Here is a 22,500-nt window from a genome sequence, read left to right as displayed (position 1 = left end):
GCTGAGACCCCATTCAACCTTTTAAGACCCTCAAGACCCATAATACCCCAAAGACCCTTAAGACCGATAGGATCCAAAAGACCCATAAGACCATGAGGACCGAAAAGACCCTGAGGTCCCAAAAGACCAAAAAGTTACCAAGGACACAAACGTTTCCAATTGGCTAAAAGAACCAAAAGACCCCAAGGACTCAAAAGACCGTGGGGACCCAAAAGATCCACATAACCCCAAAGACCCTGTATAAACGTTTAAGACGACTATAAATGGCCATTTAATCATTTAAAACCCCCGGTTTGAACACGTCCTCAAGCATTTCTCGGACCTGCATTTACCGATCTTGTTCAAACACCGATATAATGAATGATGGCTGACATATTCACGTCATTTATTTTCCAGATCAGATCCAAGATGGCCGAATGGCGGCCATTTTGTTTCCTAAACGTGCCCCCAACTATTTCTCGAACATGCATTTTATCTATTATTATTTATTTATTTTCACCGTTGAGTGATCGGTTTATAACGACATATAGCACGATATCTCTAAAAGTTGTTGACAGATTCGGACGAAAGTTGGTGGGCAGGTTGGGTATGTAACAAGGAAGAGTTGATTCGATTTTGGTGAAGATCCGATAAGTTTAAAGTGATTTTTCACTTCATTAGACCTCCATTTTATTTTGTCTCACCATCTCTGAAGGGAGGGGACAAACTATTCTAATTGATCTTTATGTCAGCGAGTGTGTGATTCTGATCACAGATCTACTTTAATCGAGATCGTTCATTCTCAGATCTTCGATCGATTGATCTTCGATTACCCCGCACGCGTGAAGCAACCATCGGTGTTCAGAAATCGGTCGCGTACGTACGTGTCTGCATTTTGTTATTCCCTTTTCAATTCATTTTCTCGGCAACCGCTTACCATAATCCTCACCCTAACCCGAACACGAAATTTTCACCAGAGGTGTAACGACTCACGTTGATTGTCTTAAAGATAATTATGACGTCATAGGCCATGTGGTGTGGCTAGCCATGTTGGAAAAAAGGAAAAACTTTGGACCTCTGTATCTCCGAAACCACTGCATGGAAATAATTAAAACAAGTGATTTTTTTTTCAAAATGACGTCATAATTGCATACGTGGAACGCTACATCCGATGAGTATAAACATTTTTGACGGTCATTGAACTATAAATTTGTCGACAGAGAAAAATTTGATGACGTCATCGGTTATGTGGTTCTGCAAATATATATATATATATATATATATATATATATATATATATATATATATATATATATATATATATACTTCCCCACACATCACATGACCATTTATTTTATATAGCCCATATGACTTGGATGACGCAGAACTTACACGGTGAATAAAACAAAACACGGACACAATAACACGTGAACATGTTTGTATTGTTGTGTGCACGCCGGTTAAGACTCACCTGGACAGAGAGCCAAACAATTTCCCTCGGAGGTGAACAGCCGAGTTCCCTGGAGGTTAAGGCATGTGTGGGACGAGAAGTGGCGAAGCACGTACCACACAGAGGCACACGGGTTTATACTCGAACCCACAACGAATAGACAGACACAAGCAATCTTAATAAATAGGGGTTTAATGAACATCAATCAAGCATTCACAAAAGGAATAAATCAAAGCTTAACAATGAAAATAAATAAAAGCATGAGGTCATGAAACGTGAGGTCATATACGGCCTAAAGTCGAGGCGCCTCGACACATGGTTACTAAAACAGACAAGGGGAAAAGATGGAACAAAAGAAATATCCCGAGTTTATGCCAGCATTTAGCTTCGTCCAGAGGTGATCCTTTTTGGACCCGGCGTCGTCGAAACCGCGTGGGTCACTGCGTGAGAACCTGCACCCGAAAATGGCGCCAAGCCGCTCTCTGGGCGGGAAACGTATGCGAGGTATTCGTGTGGCGGTATTCAACGCCAAGGCTCAGAAACCGCCGTGCAGCTTCTTTTCACGGGCAAATATGCCGACCGTTCCTCTGTTGCGCCAGGTCCGTTCACCACGATCGTCCAGACGCCCACCTTCCTCCTCGACCATAAGATGAAATTATTTCTGAGGCCCTGTGATAAGGCTACGAGGCACGCTCTTCTTCTCTTCTTCTCTGATCTCTTCGCCAACATGGTCCAACGCCTTGATGTGGACACTGTCGATCCTGAGATTGGCACACCAGTGTTGTCCCATGTTGGTAAGCATTGAGAAGCATCACCTCGAAGCACCTGTTAAACTTGACTGATGAAAAGCAGGCACTTTGTAAGACGACAAGCACTGATCGCATGAACCTCAAGATATTTAAAAATGATAAGAATGGTGATTTTGCCGCAGACTGGGCTCCAGTTAATCACAACATACGGGAAACCCATGTGTCCATTTGTAACGCAGATTGTGTCAGGACTTCTGAGATGTGCCTGTACCTGGGGCCTGACGGAAACCCAATGGAACCATATGATGACCTCGGCATCTGCAAAATGTTCAACTTTCCCAATTTTGCCAGCGGGTTGTTAAAGATTCCCCCAATGAAGGAAAATGGACTGCAGTATGTCAGGAATGATACCATGGTACGCTGGAAAAGTTTGGGAGTTTGCAGCAGAGTTTGTTGGGGGATGGCTAGGGGGAGGGGGACAGGGGTCTCAGGTAGAAATGATTCAAAGTAAAAAGTTGGAGCATGTTATAATGATGCACAGATTCTGATGTGTACACCTTTCCACTCCTTAGTTGTTCCACATACTTCAAGGGATGCTGCATGTCACAATCCACCAGATGTAGTACGCGTTGAAGTTGGGAGACACGTTCTTCGTTCCTAAAGGTGAGCAAATCCAGCAGCATCACCTGTCATTTTGGCCCCACAGCATCACCTGCTGTAGGAAATGAAACGTGCTCCATCAACAACATACGTACAGTGAGGTGCGAAAGTATGAGCCCATGAGGAAATCTATTAATTGAGACGTGATGACAAAATCTATCGTTACCCCGAGCACGCGGAGTGAGCTCGAGTCACAAGAGGTGTTGTAATTATATCACGTGCCCCATTGTCGTGACCAATTGGTGAAAGTGTATCGGTCCAACGGGGAATTTCCTCGCATTTCTTTGTGAAGTCACGACAACCATCCCTTCCCATGTGCCACAGGAAATGTCTTCAACAAGGAGAACGTCGGGCATGCCGAGGCCACATTGTGCTTCTTACGGATCAAAAATCAGCTGATTTTGGACGAGTGAAAAACATCGTCCAATTCCATCCTACTTCTCCGAGCATCCTCTTCCTTTATCACGAAATTATAAAAACGGGACATTGTCCCAACTGTACTGAATCCGGAGTTCCCTTCCACCCACTCGGTCCACACTCCGCATGCTTGAGCGGGGACCTCGAAAGTGGTGGTTTGTCTTTGTCTGTTCAATAATTACATTTTTATCGCTTTTATGATTTAAAAAAATCCTTGAAGTTTGAATCGAAATTTAAAAAAAACGTTTTTCATGGACTCTTTGGGACGGAAATACGAGGAATGTTCGTCTTCTTGAAGACAGCTCTGATTGTTTTTAAAATGTTCATCACTTTCATAGCAACTGGTTCGTTATTGTTATTTATGTTTAAATCAATTGTTCTTAATTTAACTCACTCCCTCCCGTCCCCCCCCCCCCACGCCCCCAATTTTTAATTGTTCCACAGTTTGTAAGACCCCCTCGGAGTACTAAACCACCATTGAGAAAGTTTGGACTTTTGTAATTAAATTTTGAGTGTAATGTGAATGTAAAGTATGTGGGGTTTACATTAAAATGTTTGACCTTGACCTAATTTTAAGGTCATGACCTATTTGCCCCCTGAAACACACAGTGGGAACTTAAAATGGGACGTTTCTCTTGCTCTGTCGAAAGTGCAACGAATCCCTTGTGTTTATGGGTTGTGCTGAGTGCACCGTCGGTCCACGCTGAAACGAGTTTCCCGAACTGTACCTGCTTGTTGGTAACACACACGATACGTCACACTTCGGTGTGTCCTCACCTCTTCTTTGATCCTTCAATGGTGGAGCAGTCAGCATTTCTTCATGTAATAAATTGGCACCATGGATATCGCCCAACAATACATACTGTTGTTGTTGTTGTTGTTGTTGTTGTTGTTGTTGTTGTTGTTGTTGTTGTTATTGTTGTTGTTATTGTTGTTGTTGTGGACCATCCTCCTGAACAGAACATTGGAGCTGCCAAAGCAGTTTTTCCTTGGCTCGTTGGCACAATCTTCGACCGGTCGCCACTCCGACCATTTATTGGAGCACACCTGCGCCGCTGATACAGTGCCCCTTTTACGAACACACTGGGACTCATTTCGCCGACCTCAGGAGGACAGCAGGCTGAATCAACCCCGCCTGGTGTTAATTCAGTGGCCAATGGGGCTCGAACTCAGGACCTGAGGATCCCAAGCCAATCCCCTCACGCTAAGCCAACACCAGGCGAGGGACCATGTTGAGAAACCTTCATCCCTTCCTCTTGTCCTCGAGCACCCCCTGCTGGTCCTCAGGGACCATGTTGACGAACCGAGTTGTGTTTCTTCTTACATGAGCCTCGACAAAGTACACAAAAAGGTGGGGTGAGGGGTGGCACGTGTTTGTTTGGAGGCGGGGTGATGTCGGTCACGTGTTTGTTTGGAGGCGGGGTGATGTCGGCCACGTGTTTGTTTGGAGGCGGGGTGATGTCGGTCACGTGTTTGTTTGGAGGCGGGGTGATGTCGGTCACGTGTTTGTTTGGAGGCGGGGTGATGTCGGTCACGTGTTTGTTTGGAGGCGGGGTGATGTCGGTCACGTGTTTGTTTGGAGGCGGGGTGATGTCGGTCACGTGTTTGTTTGGAGGCGGGGTGATGTCGGTCACGTGTTTGTTTGGAGGCGGGGTGATGTCGGTCACGTGTTTGTTTGGAGGCGGGGTGATGTCGGTCACGTGTTTGTTTGGAGGAGGGTGATGTCGGTCACGTGTTTGTTTGGAGGCGGGGTGATGTGGGGCACGTGTTTGTTTGGAGGCGGGGTGATGTCGGTCACGTGTTTGTTTGGAGGCGGGGTGATGTCGGTCACGTGTTTGTTTGGAGGCGGAGTGATGTCGGTCACGTGTTTGTTTGGAGGCGGGGTGATGTCGGTCACGTGTTTGTTTGGAGGCGGGGTGATATCGGTCACGTGTTAGTTTGGAGGCGGGTGATGTCGGTCACGTGTTTGTTTGGAGGCGGGGTGATGTCGGTCACGTGTTTGTTTGGAGTTGGAGGGGGAGCTTCATTTGGGGACAGAGGATATAAGCAGAGAAGTTCAATCGGAATCCATTTGGAGGAGCTTTCGATTTGTTGTTGGTGGTTTTGTGTGACTCGTAGTTGTCCAGGTCGATTTGTTGTTGGGGGTTTTGTGTGAATCGTAGTTGTCCCGGTCGAACCCCCCTGAACCCCGATACAGGACAGTCCTGTAGTTATAACTCACAGGGATGATGTTCATGTTCATGTGGCTGCTGGTGTTGCGGAGCGCGTCGTGTGGCAAGGTGTCCGTGTTGAAGGACCGCCACACGCCGGGGAGGGAGGTCCTGCTTGGTACTGATCCACCTCCAGCAGATACCCGTGCCGGTCCCTCATGCTACGACGATCTCCAGAACCCGCTCCTTTGTGCTCCGGACCTGGAGAACGTGGCGTTCGGTCGGTCCGTGACCGCGACCAGCACCTGCGACAATCCCTCCAAGACCTTCTGCCACTTGAAGAGGCTCAAGAAGGTCGAAAAGAAGGACGACGACGATCGAAGGGTCATCACGTGCTTCCAATGCGACGCCAAAGACCCCAAACTGTCCCACCCGGCGGCCTATCTGACCGACCTGCACGACCCCGACCAGGAGACCTGGTGGCAGTCCTCTGCGGACGACAACAACGTCAATCTGTCCTTGTCGCTCGGGAAGAGGTTCGAGATCACCTCGGTGAGTCTCCGATTCATCTTCGCCATCACAAGGAACATCCGTACGTATTCCCAGCACCCCGAAGGCACGGCCATCTACAAATCCTCGGACTTCGGCAAGACCTGGCGGCCCCTCCAGTTCTACTCGAAAGACTGCTTCGGGTTTTACGGACGTGCGACGAAGACCGCCGTGAGACGGGGACGCGACACCGAGGTGCTCTGCTCAAGACCCTGGGACGGAGCCTTCTTCGGCGGAGCGGTCAAGTTCTACACGTTGGGATCAGGTCGCTCGGCGTCCCGCTTCGACTCGAGTCCCGCCCTGCAGGACTGGGTCACCGCCACCGACATCCGGGTGGTCTTCCGACGGAGAGAGCCCGACCCGACGAAGCGAGATCGAGGATTCTCGTCCAGTTTCTTCGCGGTCTCCGATTTCCGGGTGAGTTTCGGATTCTCCATTCACACGTTCATAATTATAATAATAACTTCATTTACGCAATAACAACGAGAACAATGAACCATCGGTCATTAAATATAGACATTAAGCCGGTTGTCCTTTCGACTTGTAATCGAGGTGTTCGAGTGTTTTTTTAATCACAAAGAGCAGGATCGGGAAAATTACTGAAGAGTGAGAATGAGACCAAACCGGGGTTCAAACCCCATTTACCCGAAGTGTTTGTCCACCGTGTACTATTATGTCCGTGTAATTAATGTTCGTGTCCACGGAAGTCTCCGAGAATGTCTCCACGAGCTCCTGCCCTCCACGATCTCCTCTCAACGAGCTCCTCCTCTCCACGAGCTCCTCCTCTTCACGAGCTCCTCCTCTCCACGAGCTCCTCCTCTCAACGAGCTCCTCCTCTCTACGAGCTCCTCCTCTCCACGAGCTCCTCTCAACGAGCTCCTCTCCACGAGCTCGACATTGATGTAAAAGGTAAAATTAATTAAATAAAGGACGGAAATTCCAGACGAGATGATCCAGACAGCCAACCGTGACGTCACGGCGCGAAAGGAGTGGCAGATGCACGTAAATTTGCTGGATGCGTCATGACGTTTCAATATGGTGACGTCATGACGCACGCATTGGGCGGGACCTCAAGTTAGTGTTCTCTTCCTTTTTGTCACGTCGCTCTTTATTCGTGTACAAAATAAATAAATAAGCTCGTGAGGCCTTAGTTATTTTATAACTTGGTTTACACAGTTCTTCAGCTAAAATGTAGTATAGGGTTGGTCGGTCGAAATATAAATATAATATGGAATCGGCAAAGCCGAGAAATGAACGTAGAATTCTTCTTACATTCGCTTCTTAAATATATCAAATTAAACAGTCTTTTTGCTGTGAAAAAATAAATAATATTACCTCAACATTACCTTCACAACAACTACACCGCCTAGAACAGGATCTCATCTAAAAAAAAATATATTACCTCAACATTACCTTCACAACGACACCTACACCGCCGAGAACAGGATCTCATCTAAAAAAATAAGTATTACCTCAACATTACCTTCACAACAACTACACCGCCTAGAACAGGATCTCATCTAAAAAAATTAATATTACTTCAACATTACCTTCACAACAACACCGCCTCGAACAAGATCTCATCTATAAAAAATTAATATTACCTCAACATTATACCTCAACATTTCCTTCACAACAACTACACCGCCTGGAACAGGATCTCATCTAAAAAAATTAATATTACCTCAACATTACCTTCACAACGACAACTACACCGCCTGGAACAGGATCTCATCTAAAAAAATTAATATTACTTCAACATTACCTTCACAACGACAACTACACCGCCTCGAACAGGATCTCATTTAAAAATATAAATATTACTTCAACATTACCTTCACAACGACAACTACATCGCCTCGAACAGGATCTCATTTAAAAATATAAATATTACCACAACATTACCTTCACAACGACAACTACACCGCCTCGAACAGGATCTCATTTAAAAATATAAATACGAGAAGTGAACGTAGTATTCTTCTGACATTCGCTTCTGACTTTACCTATAACTTGTTGACAACTGTATACACAATTTCCGGTTACTTTGGCCTGGATTCGGGATCAGCGATCAAACAATGTAAATCACGATTAAAAATTATTTTTTGATGATGCGGGAGATATCTTTATTAAAATCAGTGGAGGAAATATACACCATGTCTGATATTATTTGGGTATTTCACGTCTCCGACGATGCCTTTATCTCCCTGCATGCATCATTCTCCATGACAAAAACCAGAAACAAAAAAAAATCAGAGCAAAAAAAAAAAAACGGAAGCAAAAGGGTCATAACCAACGACACGGATTCCAAATTGCCAGGGGTATTGTGTTGATGTTGTTGTTGTTGTTTGCTATTGTCTCATGCGCACGCGTTACGTATGAAGCTCACTGCGTTCACTATAATTTCAATTTTTCGAAATTATATATTTTTATGATTTTTTTTTCGGATGTTCCATGGAAACGACAAGGGGAGGTGGGTGGGGGGGGGGGGAAATAAATATAAATCCCGGACTCGGAGGATCTAAGAAAACATTGAAGACCGACCATTCAAATGCAGGATGCCCATGTTCACTGTATCATCTAATGTGAAAAACAATGAAGAAGGATTAAAATTTGTTTTTGCAATCCAGTCCGGCATGTTTTTCTTATACAAACCTGTTGGATCATCAAACAAATGGAAACAATGCTGAGAAAATGACCGTCCAAGTCGTGGACGGAAAGATCATTCTCGCAGAGCAAGATCTCATTCAGGTTTTTTTTAATGAATTTGTCTGTTTCATTAAAAACAATTTGTCCACATCTTTAAGAAAAATCAGAAAAGCAATAATGGAACCTAAAACAGTGAAGACCACCGGGAATAAATGTAAAGCCATTGGCAAAAAATACGGAGAATATAAGTATCAACAACATTGTACACGTGACTTTGTCCGTTGAAGGCGGAAGATCAGCGTCTCGCAGGGAAACCGTGACGGACTTGGCACCGACACAGACACGATCCCACTTGGTTCTGGAGTCCATGACGAGGACCCAGAGCCCCAGGCACGGTCCGTGGATGGGATCCCACCTTTTCTCGTGGTTCATGAAGAGGTCTTGGACTACATTGTATCTGTTCCATCGAACTTCTTCTTGAACCTCCTCTAATCAATGGCAATTGTTCACCGGAAGAGTTCATGGTGTTATATAATTATATAATTAAATATTTTTGTTGTGGAACCGCACAGAAGGTTGTTGGTTGTGTTCATGTGTCAGGTTCCGGATTTATCGATCACCCTTGACGGAATCTCACGGTGTTGATGACCCTTGTACAGGTGGAAGCCAGGTGTGGATGTAACGGACACGCCTCGAGATGTTTGCTCGGAACCGACGGACGTCGTGAGTGTGTGTGTCAGCACAACACGACGGGGACCGACTGCGAGCGCGCCCACGGGCCACCCCACGGGACCCACACGTGTGCCTCGGTGAGTTGGACCTGGGTGGTCGTGGTTTGATTATTATTAATTATTTCCCATATAAGGAAGGATGAAGGAGTTGAAGAAGGGATGGAGGAGTGGAAGGAGGGATGGAGGAGTGGAAGGAGGGATGGAGGAGTGGAAGAAGGGATGAATGAGTGGAAGAAGGGATGGAGGAGTGGAAGAAGGGATGGATGAGTGGAAGGAGGGATGGAGGAGTGGAAGGTTCCCCCACAACTGTGATCTCAATGGTGTACCTGTACTGTGCGACTCCTCGTGTACCTCTCATTGCAATGTCACAATCCTCTCGTTTGTCCCACTCATACCTCTACAGCGTGTCATTGTAATGATCACTCAGACAAGTGCGAGTTCGACCCGACGTTGTACAAGCTCTCCGGACATGGTGGTCAGTGCATCGGTTGCGGACACAACACGGTCGGATCGCATTGTCAGTATTGCTCTGAAGGATTCTACCGAAACGAAGAGCAAAATAACAATCATCCGGAGACCTGCAAGTGTGAGTACTCGAGTCATGGGGGGACCACATGGGGAATGGGATAAGTATCGGGTGGAGGTGGAACCAAGGAATTATTAAAGGGTCGTCCATCCATTGTGGGGTGAGTTTTTCGGACGTTGTCCGGATATTACTGGAATGAGAAAACTTTTGTTCCCTCCACTAAGTGTTTGACATTTATCCACTTGTCGGCCCATTGAGATTTTGTCATCACATCTACCTCTATGAAACACAGTGTGTGTTTGTGTGTTTGTTTGAACCCTTCATGAGGACCATTTCAGAAGAGTTTTAAAGGTCAAACCTTGAATACGACTGTGTGTTCACTTCGGTCAATTTTTTAAAGATAAAAAAACTTTAAAAACATTTTTTATAAAACGGTAATTACGTCTCTTTTATGAGAATTGTACATGTTGATGTGCAATCGTCTTCAAGGGCGGCGTACCGAAGCATTTTAAAATAGGACCACTGGGCCTGTGGCTTATCTGGGCCTTGGCCTCACGTTGGAACCACAATTTGTTAACATTCTGACTGGTGGGTCTGGAGAGGAAGGTTTTTAAACAATTTACCTGGTTTTCCCAAATATTTACGAAGTCTGCCATTTTGACACACTTTTGGTCACGTGACCTGCATGACCTCGATCATTTAACATCACGACCCTGTCCTAATGTCATCCAAATTTGGTACCATTGTAACCGAACTGTAACTGTGAATGAATCGAAAACCAGCGAATATGTATTTGTTTGAATGACCTTGAGGGTGTTACCTCCGTGTGCCTCGGTAGCGTGTGCCTGCGATCCAGTGGGATCAAGATCCAAGGCGTGCTACCAACTTACCGGGCAATGCGAATGTAAAGCTGGATTTGATGGTCTGAGGTGCAACCAATGTGCAGAGGGTTATCAACAACAAAACACAACCACCACTCCCTGCATCCGTACGTACCCTGCAAATTCCCTCCACATTATGGTTAACGCCTTTCCTATTCGCTAAATGCTTTACACTGAAACCTTGTACTTTTTAAATGCTTCTCAATCTGCAAAAAACAACCAAAACCTTTCATTGATTCTGTTTGAACAATTTCCTCAATCGAATTGTTCCACCTGACTCTCTACCCACCCTCAGCCATTTACAATGCTCATGGGGGACACGAGTCTGAGATGCACAACACCACCGGTGGGTTCTTCACTACTCCATCAAAGTGTTTCTTCATTATGTTAATCAGTATCCTTATGGTACATGTCATCATCGTCATCATCAACATCATCATTATCTGCACCCATCAGTGTGTGTGTGTGTGTGTGTGTGTGTGTGTGTGTGTGTGTGTGTATGTATCCACCTGTGTGTGTATCCACCTGTGTGTGTGCGTATGTATGTGTGTGCGTGTTTATGTGCGTGTATGTATCCACCTGTGTGTATCCACCTTCGTGTGTGTATACAGTGTATGTGTGTGTGCGTGTGTGTGTGTGTATGTATCCACCTGTGTGTGTATCCACCTGTGTGTGTGCGTATGTATGTGTGTGCGTGTTTATGTGTGTGTATGTATCCACCTTCGTGTGTGTATACAGTGTATGTGTGTGTGCGTGTGTTTATGTGTGTGTATGTATCCACCTGTGTGTATCCACCTTCGTGTGTGTATACAGTGTGTGTGTGTGTGTGTGTGTGTGTGTGTGTGTGTGTGTGTGTGTGTGTGTGTGTGTGTGTGTGTGTGTATCCGCCTGTGTGTGTGTGTGTATGTATCCACCTGTGTGTATCCACCTTCGTGTGTGTATACAGTGTATGTGTGTGTGTGCGTGTGTGTGTATACAGTGTATGTGTGTGCGTGTGTGTATACAGAGTATGTGTGTGTATGCGTGTGTGTTTGTGTGTGTTTGTATCCACCTGTGTGTATCCACCTTCGTGTGTGTATACAGTGTATGTGTGTGTGTGTATGTATCTGTGTGCGTGTGTTTATGTGTGTGTATGTATCCACCTGTGTGTATCCACCTTCGTGTGTGTATACAGTGTGTGTGTGTGTGTGTGTGTGTGTGTGTGTGTGTGTGTGTGTGTGTGTGTGTGTGTGTGTGTATGTATCCACCTGTGTGTGTGTGTGTGTATGTATCCACCTGTGTGTATCCACCTTCGTGTGTGTATACAGTGTATGTGTGTGTGTGTGTGCGTGTGTGTATATACAGTGTATGTGTGTGCGTGTGTGTATACAGAGTATGTGTGTGTATGTATCTACCTGTGTGTGTATCCACCTGTGTGTGTGTGTGCGTATGTATGTGTGTGCATGTTTATGTGTGTGTATGTATCCACCTGTGTGTATCCACCTTCGTGTGTGTATACAGTGTATGTGTATACAGTGTATGTGTGTGCGTGTGTGTATACAGAGTATGTGTATACAGTGTGTGTGTGTGTGTGTGTGTGTGTGTGTGTGTGTGTGTGTGTGTGTGTGTGTGTGTGTGTGTGTGTGTGTGTGTATCCACCTGTGTGTGTGTGTGTGTATGTATCCACCTGTGTGTGTGTGTGTATGTATCCACCTGTGTGTGTATCCACCTGTGTGTGTGTGTGTGTATGTATCCACCTGTGTGTGTGTGTGTGTGTGTGTGTATGTATCCACCTGTGTGTGTATCCACCTGTGTGTGTGCGTATGTATGTGTGTGCGTGTTTATGTGTGTGTATGTATCCACCTGTGTGTATCCACCTTCGTGTGTGTATACAGTGTATGTGTGTGTGCGTGTGTTTATGTGTGTGTATGTATCCACCTGTGTGTATCCACCTTCGTGTGTGTATACAGTGTGTGTGTGTGTGTGTGTGTGTGTGTGTGTGTGTGTGTGTGTGTGTGTGTGTGTGTGTGTGTGTGTGTGTGTGTGTGTGTGTATCCACCTGTGTGTGTGTATGTATCCACCTGTGTGTATCCACCTTCGTGTGTGTATACAGTGTATGTGTGTGTGTGCGTGTGTGTGTATACAGTGTATGTGTGTGTGCGTGTGTGTATACAGAGTATGTGTGTGTATGCGTGTGTGTTTGTGTGTGTTTGTATCCACCTGTGTGTGTATCCACCTTCATGTGTGTATGTGTGTGTACAGCGTATGTGTGTGTGTGTGTGTGTGTGTGTGTATGTATCCACCTGTGTGTGTGTATCCACCTGTGTGTGTGTGCGTATGTATGTGTGTGCGTGTTTATGTGTGTGTATGTATCCACCTGTGTGTGTATCCACCTGTGTGTGGGGGCGGATGTATGTGTGTGCGTGTTTATGTGTGTGTATGTATCCACCTGTGTGTATCCACCTTCGTGTGTGTATACAGTGTATGGGTGTGTGTGTATGTATCCAATTGTGTGTGTGTATCCACCTTCGTGTGTGTATACAGTGTATGTGTGTGTGTGTGTGTGTGTGTGTGTGTGTGTGTGTGTGTGTGTGTGTGTGTGTGTGTGTGTGTGTGTGTGTGTGTATCCACCTGTGTGTGTATCCACCTGTGTGTGTGCGTATGTATGTGTGTGCGTGTTTATATGTGTGTATGTATCCACCTGTGTGTATCCACCTTCGTGTGTGTATACAGTGTATGTGTGTGTGCGTGTGTTTATGTGTGTGTATGTATCCACCTGTGTGTATCCACCTTCGTGTGTGTATACAGTGTGTGTGTGTGTGTGTGTGTGTGTGTGTGTGTGTGTGTGTGTGTGTGTGTGTGTGTGTGTGTGTGTGTGTGTGTGTGTGTGTGTATGTGTGTATCCACCTGTGTGTGTGTATGTATCCACCTGTGTGTATCCACCTTCGTGTGTGTATACAGTGTATGTGTGTGTGTGCGTGTGTGTGTATACAGTGTATGTGTGTGCGTGTGTGTATACAGAGTATGTGTGTGTATGCGTGTGTGTTTGTGTGTGTTTGTATCCACCTGTGTGTATCCACCTTCGTGTGTGTATACAGTGTATGTGTGTGTGTGTGTGTATGTATCTACCTGTGTGTATCCACCTGTGTGTGTGTGCGTATGTATGTGTGTGCGTGTTTATGTGTGTGTATGTATCCACCTGTGTGTGTATCCACCTGTGTGTGTGTGCGTATGTATGTGTGTGCGTGTTTATGTGTGTGTATGTATCCACCTGTGTGTATCCACCTTCGTGTGTGTATACAGTGTATGGGTGTGTGTGTATGTATCCAATTGTGTGTGTGTATCCACCTTCGTGTGTGTATACAGTGTATGTGTGTGTGTGTGTGTGTGTGTGTGTGTGTGTGTGTGTGTGTGTGTGTGTGTGTGTGTGTGTGTGTGTGTGTGTGTGTGTGTATCCACCTGTGTGTGTATCCACCTGTGTGTGTGCGTATGTATGTGTGTGCGTGTTTATATGTGTGTATGTATCCACCTGTGTGTATCCACCTTCGTGTGTGTATACAGTGTATGTGTGTGTGCGTGTGTTTATGTGTGTGTATGTATCCCCCTGTGTGTATCCACCTTCGTGTGTGTATACAGTGTATGTGTGTGTGTGTGTGTGTGTGTGTGTGTGTGTGTGTGTGTGTGTGTGTGTGTGTGTGTGTGTGTGTGTGTGTCAACCTGTGTGTGTGTGTGTATGTATCCACCTGTGTGTATCCACCTTCGTGTGTGTATACAGTGTATGTGTGGGTGTGCGTGTGTGTATACAGTGTAGGTGTGTGCGCGTGTGTATACAGAGTATGTCTGTGTATGCGAGTGAGTTTGCGTGTGTTTGCATCCTCCAGTGTGTCTCCCCCTTCGTGTGTGTATACAGTGTATGTGTGTGTGTGTGTGTGTGTGTGTGTGTGTGTGTGTGGGTGTGGGTGGGTGTGTGTGTGTGGGTGTATGTATCTACCTGTGTGTGTGTGCACGTGTGTGTGTGTGTGTGTGTATATATGTGTGTGCGTGTTTATGTGTGTGTATGTATCCACCTGTGTGTATCCACCTTCGTGTGTGTATACAGAGTATGTGTATACAGTGTATGTGCGTGCGTGTGTGTATACAGTGTATGTGTATACAGTGTATGTGTGTGCGTGTGTGTATACAGTGTATGTGTATACAGTGTATGTGTGTGCATGTGTGTATACAGAGTATGTGTGTGTATGCGTGTGTGTTTGTGTGTGTTTGTATCCACCTGCGGGCGTATCCACCTTCGTGTGTGTCTATACAGTATCTGTGCATGTGTGCGTGTGTGTGTGTGTTTGTGTGCGCTTGTACCCACCTGTGTGTGTATCCACCTTCGTGTGTGTGTTTTCAGTGTATGTGTGTGTGTGTGTGTATACAGTGTATGCGTGTGTGTATGTGTGGTGTGTGTATGTATCCACCTGTGTGTGTGTCCACCTTCGTGTGTGTATACACTTTTGTGTGTGTATACAGGAAATGTGTGTGTGTGTTTATGTGTGTATCCACCTTGTGTGCGTGTTCAAAACCCACTACTCATTCCACGATACAAGATGGCACTTCCAATGGGGAAAGGACGCAACGAACGGGAAACGTTTCGTACAAGCACATTTATTTCAATCACACACACAACACAAGCAAGGCAGTCATGCAATATACAAGCAACAAATAGAATACAAAAGCAATACGACCGACTATAATTATTTACAAGCACTTACACAGTTTCTACTTGGCAGGACACGGCGCCACAGCATGCATACAAAAACAAAGATCTCCCTCACAGGCAGGGGGGTAGACGGGGTCCGTAGACCTTTATGATCGTGGGCCATGCCCCCCAATTTTCGGGGGGATGACCGAAAAGGCCCACGAGACCGAAGGGTCTTACCCGCACCCTCGTGGTGCGACGGTGGGCAGGTCGCGACGTCTCGTCCCCACGGCAACTAGCGTAGCCGCGCCTGATCTCGGGCCTTGCAACGGTGGGCAGGTCGTGACGCCTCGTCCCCACGGCAACTAGCGTAGCCGCGCCTGATCTCGGGCCTTGCAACGGTGGGCAGGTCGTGACGCCTCGTCCCCACGGCAACTAGCGTAGCCGCGCCTGATCTCGGCCTTGCAACGGTGGGCATATATAAATATAATATGGAATCGGCAAAGCCGAGAAATGAACGTAGAATTCTTCTTACATTCGCTTCTTAAATATATCAAATTAAACAGTCTTTTTGCTGTGAAAAAAAATATATTACCTCAACATTACCTTCACAACAACAACTACACCGCCTAGAACAGGATCTCATCTAAAAAAATAATTATTACCACAACGTTACCTTCACAACAACTACACCGCCTAGAACAGGATCTCATCTAAAAAAAATAAATATTACCTCAACATTACCTTCACAACGACAACTACACCGCCTCGAACAGGATCTCATTTAATAATATAAATATTACCACAACATTACCTTCACAACGACAACTACACTGCCTCGAACAGGATCTCATTTAAAAATATAAATACGAGAAGTGAACGTAGTATTCTTCTGACATTCGCTTCTGACTTTACCTATAACTTGTTGACAACTGTATACACAATTTCCGGTTACTTTGGCCTGGATTCGGGATCAGCGATCAAACAATGTAAATCACGATTAAAAATTATTTTTTGATGATGCGGGAGATATCTTTATTAAAATCAGTGGAGGAAATATACACCATGTCTGATATTATTTGGGTATTTCATGTCTCCGACGATGCCTTTATCTCCCTGCATGCATCATTCTCCATGACAAAAACCGGAAACAAAAAAAAATCAGAGCAAAAAAAAAAAACGGAAGCAAAAGGGTCATAACCAACGACACGGATTCCAAATTGCCAGGGGTATTGTGTTGATGTTGTTGTTGTTGTTTGCTATTGTCTCATGCGCACGCGTTACGTATGAAGCTCACTGCGTTCACTATAATTTCAATTTTTCGAAATTATATATTTTTATGATTTTTTTTTCGGATGTTCCATGGAAACGACAAGGGGAGGTGGGTGGGGGGGGGGGGAAATAAATATAAATCCCGGACTCGGAGGATCTAAGAAAACATTGAAGACCGACCATTCAAATGCAGGATGCCCATGTTCACTGTATCATCTGATGTGAAAAAACAATGAAGAAGGATTAAAATTTGTTTTTGCAATCCAGTCCGGCATGTTTTTCTTATACAAACCTGTTGGATCATCAAACAAATGGAAACAATGCTGAGAAAATGACCGTCCAAGTCGTGGACGGAAAGATCATTCTCGCAGAGCAAGATCTCATTCAGGTTTTTAATGAATTTGTCTGTTTCATTAAAAACAATTTGTCCACATCTTTAAGAAAAATCAGAAAAGCAATAATGGAACCTAAAACAATGAAGACCACCAGGAATAAATGTAAAGCCATTGGCAAAAAATACGGAGAATATAAGAATCAACAACATTGTACACGTGACTTTGTCCGTTGAAGGCGGAAGATCAGCGTCTCGCAGGGAAACGGTGACGGACTTGGCACCGACACAGACACGATCCCACTTGGTTCTGGAGTCCATGACGAGGACCCAGAGCCCCAGGCACGGTCCGTGGATGGGATCCCACCTTTTCTCGTGGTTCATGAAGAGGTCTTGGACTACATTGTATCTGTTCCGTCGAACTTCTTCTTGAACCTCCTCTAATCAATGGCAATTGTTCACCGGAAGAGTTCATGGTGTTATATAATTATATAATTAAATATTTTTGTTGTGGAACCGCACAGAAGGTTGTTGGTTGTGTTCATGTGTCAGGTTCCGGATTTATCGATCACCCTTGACGGAATCTCACGGTGTTGATGACCCTTGTACAGGTGGAAGCCAGGTGTGAATGTAACGGACACGCCTCGAGATGTTTGCTCGGAACCGACGGACGTCGTGAGTGTGTGTGTCAGCACAACACGACGGGGACCGACTGCGAGCGCTGCGCAGACTCCCACCAAGACCGACCGTGGGAGCGGGCCACCCCACGGGACCCACACGTGTGCCTCGGTGAGTTGGACCTGGGTGGTCGTGGTTTGATTATTATTAATTATTTCCCATATAAGGAAGGATGAAGGAGTTGAAGAAGGGATGGAGGAGTGGAAGGAGGGATGGAGGAGTGGAAGAAGGGATGAATGAGTGGAAGAAGGGATGGAGGAGTGGAAGAAGGGATGTACGAGTGGAAGGAGGGATGGAGGAGTGGAAGGTTCCCCCACAACTGTGATCTCAATGGTGTACCTGTACTGTGCGACTCCTCGTGTACCTCTCATTGTAATGTCACAATCCTCTCGTTTGTCCCACTCATACCTCTACAGCGTGTCATTGTAATGATCACTCAGACAAGTGCGAGTTCGACCCGACGTTGTACAAGCTCTCCGGACATGGTGGTCGGTGCATCGGTTGCGGACACAACACGGTCGGATCGCATTGTCAGTATTGCTCTGAAGGATTCTACCGAAACGAAGAGCAAAAGAACAATCATCCAGAGACCTGCAAGTGTGAGTACTCGAGTCATGGGGGGACCACATGGGGAATGGGGAAAGTATCGGGTGGAGGTGGAACCAAGGAATTATTAAAGGGTCGTCCATCCATTGTGGGGTGAGTTTTTCGGACGTTGTCCGGATATTACTGGAATGAGAAAACTTTTGTTCCCTCCACTAAGTGTTTGACATTTATCCACTTGTCGGCCCATTGAGATTTTGTCATCACATCTACCTCTATGAAACACAGTGTGTGTTTGTGTGTTTGTTTGAACCCTTCATGAGGACCATTTCAGAAGAGTTTTAAAGGTCAAACCTTGAATACGACTGTGTGTTCACTTCGGTCGATTTTTTAAAGATAAAAAAACTTTAAAAACATTTTTTTATAAAACGGTAATTACGTCTCTTTTATGAGAATTGTACATGTTGATGTGCAATCGTCTTCAAGGGCGGCGTACCGAAGCATTTTAAAATAGGACCACTGGGCCTGTGGCTTATCTGGGCCTTGGCCTCATGTTGGAACCACAATTTGGTAACATTCTGACTGGTGGGTCTGGAGAGGAAGGTTTTTAAACAATTTACCTGGTTTTCCCAAATATTTACGAAGTCCGCCATTTTGACACACTTTTGGTCACGCGACCTGCATGACCTCGAACATTTAACATCACGACCCTGTCCTAATGTCATCCAAATTTGGTACCATTGTAACCGAACTGTAGCTGTGAATGAATCGAAAACCAGCGAATATGTATTTGTTTGAATGACCTTGAGGGTGTTACCTCCGTGTGCCTCGGTAGCGTGTGCCTGCGATCCAGTGGGATCAAGATCCAAGGCGTGCTACCAACTTACCAGGCAATGCGAATGTAAAGCTGGATTTGATGGTCTGAGGTGCAACCAATGTGCAGAGGGTTATCAACAACAAAACACAACCACCACTCCCTGCATCCGTACGTACCCTGCAAATTCCCTCCACATTATGGTTAACGCCTTTCCTATTCGCTAAATGCTTTACACTGAAACCTTATACTTTTTAAATGCTTCTCAATCTGCACAAAACAAGCAAAACCTTTCATTGATTCTGCTTGAACAATGTCCTCAATCGAATTGTTCCACCTGACTCTCTACCCACCCTCAGCCATTTACAATGCTCATGGGAGACACGAGTCTGAGATGCACAACACCACCGGTGGGTTCTTCACTACTCCATCAAAGTGTTTCTTCATTATGTTAATCAGTATCCTTATGGTACATGTCATCATCGTCATCATCAACATCATCATTATCTGCACCCATCAGTGTGTGTGTGTGTGTGTGTGTGTGTGTGTGTGTGTGTGTGTATGTATCCACCTGTGTGTGTATCCACCTGTGTGTGTGCGTATGTATGTGTGTGCGTGTTTATGTGTGTGTATGTATCCACCTGTGTGTATCCACCTTCGTATGTGTATACAGTGTATGTGTGTGTGTGTGTGTGTGTGTGTGTGTGTGTGTGTGTGTGTGTGTGTGTGTGTGTGTGTGTGTGTGTGTGTGTGCGTGTGTATCCACCTGTGTGTGTGTATGTATCCACCTGTGTGTATCCACCTTCGTGTGTGTATACCGTGTATGTGTGTGTGTGTGTGCGTGTGTGTGTATACAGTGTATGTGTGTGCGTGTGTGTATACAGAGTATGTGTGTGTGTGTATGTATCTACCTGGGTGTGTATCCACCTGTGTGTGTGTGCGTATGTATGTGTGTGCGTGTTTATGTGTGTGTATGTATCCACCTGTGTGTATCCACCTTCGTGTGTGTATACAGTGTATGTGTATACAGTGTATGTGTCTGCGTGTGTGTATACAGAGTATGTGTATACAGTGTATGTGTGTGCGTGTGTGTGTGTGTGTGTATGTATCCACCTGTGTGTGTATCCACCTGTGTGTGTGTGTGTATGTATCCACCTGTGTGTGTGTGTGTGTGTGTGTATGTATCCACCTGTGTGTGTATCCACCTGTGTGTGTGTGTGTGTATGTATCCACCTGTGTGTGTGTGTGTGTATGTATCCACCTGTGTGTGTATCCACCTGTGTGTGTGTGTGTGTGTGTGTGTGTATGTATCCACCTGTGTGTGTGTGTGTGTGTATGTATCCACCTGTGTGTGTATCCACCTGTGTGTGTGTGTGTGTGTATGTACCCACCTGTGTGTGTGTGTGTGTATGTATCCACCTGTGTGTATCCACCTGTGTGTGTGCGTATGTATGTGTGTGCGTGTTTATGTGTGTGTATGTATCCACCTGTGTGTATCCACCTTCGTGTGTGTATACAGTGTATGTGTGTGTGTATGTATCCACCTGTGTGTGTATCCACCTGTGTGTGTGCGTATGTATGTGTGTGCGTGTTTATGTGTGTGTATGTATCCACCTGTGTGTATCCACCTTCGTGTGTGTATACAGTGTATGTGTGTGTGCGTGTGTTTATGTGTGTGTATGTATCCACCTGTGTGTATCCACCTTCGTGTGTGTATACAGTGTGTGTGTGTGTGTGTGTGTGTGTGTGTGTGTGTGTGTGTGTGTGTGTGTGTGTGTGTGTGTGTGTGTGTGTGTGTGTGTATCCGCCTGTGTGTGTGTGTGTGTATGTATCCACCTGTGTGTATCCACCTTCGTGTGTGTATACAGTGTATGTGTGTGTGTGCGTGTGTGTGTATACAGTGTATGTGTGTGCGTGTGTGTATACAGAGTATGTGTGTGTATGCGTGTGTGTTTGTGTGTGTTTGTATCCACCTGTGTGTATCCACCTTCGTGTGTGTATACAGTGTATGTGTGTGTGTGTATGTATCTGTGTGCGTGTGTTTATGTGTGTGTATGTATCCCACCTGTGTGTATCCACCTTCGTGTGTGTATACAGTGTGTGTGTGTGTGTGTGTGTGTGTGTGTGTGTGTGTGTGTGTGTGTGTGTGTGTGTGTGTGTGTGTGTGTGTGTGTGTGTGTGTGTGTGTATGTATCCACCTGTGTGTGTATGTATCCACCTGTGTGTATCCACCTTCGTGTGTGTATACAGTGTATGTGTGTGTGTGTGTGTGCGTGTGTGTATATACAGTGTATGTGTGTGCGTGTGTGTATACAGAGTATGTGTGTGTGTGTATGTATCTACCTGTGTGTGTATCCACCTGTGTGTGTGTGTGCGCATGTATGTGTGTGCGTGTTTATGTGTGTGTATGTATCCACCTGTGTGTATCCACCTTCGTGTGTGTATACAGTGTATGTGTATACAGTGTATGTGTATACAGTGTATGTGTGTGCGTGTGTGTATACAGAGTATGTGTATACAGTGTGTGTGTGTGTGTGTGTGTGTGTGTGTGTGTGTGTGTGTGTGTGTGTGTGTGTGTGTGTGTGTGTGTGTGTGTGTGTGTGTGTGTGTCTGTGTGTGTGTGTGTATCCACCTGTGTGTGTATCCACCTGTGTGTGTGTGTGTGTGTGTATGTATTCACCTGTTTGTGTGTGTGTATGTATCCACCTGTGTGTGTATCCACCTGTGTGTGTGTGTGTATGTATCCACCTGTGTGTGTGTGTGTGTGTGTATGTATCCACCTGTGTGTGTGCGTATGTATGTGTGTGCGTGTTTATGTGTGTGTATGTATCCACCTGTGTGTATCCACCTTCGTGTGTGTATACAGTGTATGTGTGTGTGCGTGTGTTTATGTGTGTGTATGTATCCACCTGTGTGTATCCACCTTCGTGTGTGTATACAGTGTATGTGTGTGTGTGTGTGTGTGTGTGTGTGTGTGTGTGTGTGTGTGTGTGTGTGTGTGTGTGTGTGTGTGTGTGTGTCCACCTGTGTGTGTGTGTATGTATCCACCTGTGTGTATCCACCTTCGTGTGTGTATACAGTGTATGTGTGTGTGCGTGTGTGTGTATACAGTGTATGTGTGTGCGTGTGTGTATACAGAGTATGTGTGTATGCGTGTGTGTTTGTGTGTGTTTGTATCCACCTGTGTGTATCCACCTTCGTGTGTGTATACAGTGTATGTGTGTGTGTGTGTGTATGTATCTGCCTGTGTGTATCCACCTGTGTGTGTGTGCGTATGTATGTGTGTGCGTGTTTATGTGTGTGTATGTATCCACCTGTGTGTGTATCCACCTGTGTGTGTGTGCGTATGTATGTGTGTGCGTGTTTATGTGTGTGTGTATGTATCCACCTGTGTGTATCCACCTTCGTGTGTGTATACAGTGTATGGGTGTGTGTGTATGTATCCAATTGTGTGTGTGTAT

The 22,500-nt window shown here is 45.5% G+C and overlaps 2 protein-coding genes and 1 long non-coding RNA gene across 8 annotated transcripts in view; all 3 read left to right on the top strand.

Annotated features, from left to right (window-relative positions):
• LOC147007813 (centromere protein C-like) overlaps positions 1-4,113 on the top strand; it is a 10,739-nt gene extending 6,626 nt beyond the window's left edge. The window contains exons 1-4 of one of the 4 annotated variants that reach the window (XM_085866351.1): positions 2,063-2,223; positions 2,418-2,593; positions 2,751-2,841; positions 3,163-4,113. In XM_085866351.1, coding sequence (XP_085722477.1) covers positions 2,079-2,223; positions 2,418-2,593; positions 2,751-2,801 — 372 coding nt within the window. In that variant the 5' untranslated portion in view covers positions 2,063-2,078 and the 3' untranslated portion in view covers positions 2,802-2,841; positions 3,163-4,113. Of the gene's footprint in view, positions 1-785; positions 860-2,062; positions 2,224-2,417; positions 2,594-2,750; positions 2,842-3,162 lie in introns of those variants that run through there. The other 3 variants (XR_015053840.1, XR_015053841.1, XR_015053839.1) reach the window with 3 other exon arrangements.
• The window catches only part of LOC147007808 (uncharacterized), a 151,267-nt gene that overhangs the window by 65,716 nt on the left and 63,051 nt on the right, over positions 1-22,500 (top strand). The window lies entirely within an intron of this gene.
• LOC147007812 (netrin-3-like) overlaps positions 5,144-22,500 on the top strand; it is a 24,256-nt gene continuing 6,899 nt past the window's right edge. Inside the window, exons 1-5 of the mRNA XM_085866248.1 lie at positions 5,144-6,371; positions 17,616-17,793; positions 18,099-18,281; positions 19,061-19,210; positions 19,399-19,558. Coding sequence (XP_085722374.1) covers positions 5,481-6,371; positions 17,616-17,793; positions 18,099-18,281; positions 19,061-19,210; positions 19,399-19,558 — 1,562 coding nt within the window. The 5' untranslated portion in view covers positions 5,144-5,480. The remainder of the gene's footprint in view (positions 6,372-17,615; positions 17,794-18,098; positions 18,282-19,060; positions 19,211-19,398; positions 19,559-22,500) is intronic.

Source organism: Eptatretus burgeri, chromosome 24 (genome assembly GCF_056783735.1).
Source record: "Eptatretus burgeri isolate ZD-2024b chromosome 24, Ebu_testis_v1, whole genome shotgun sequence".
Classification (NCBI taxonomy): domain Eukaryota; kingdom Metazoa; phylum Chordata; class Myxini; order Myxiniformes; family Myxinidae; genus Eptatretus; species Eptatretus burgeri.
This window is presented reverse-complemented; position numbering and strand designations above follow the sequence as displayed.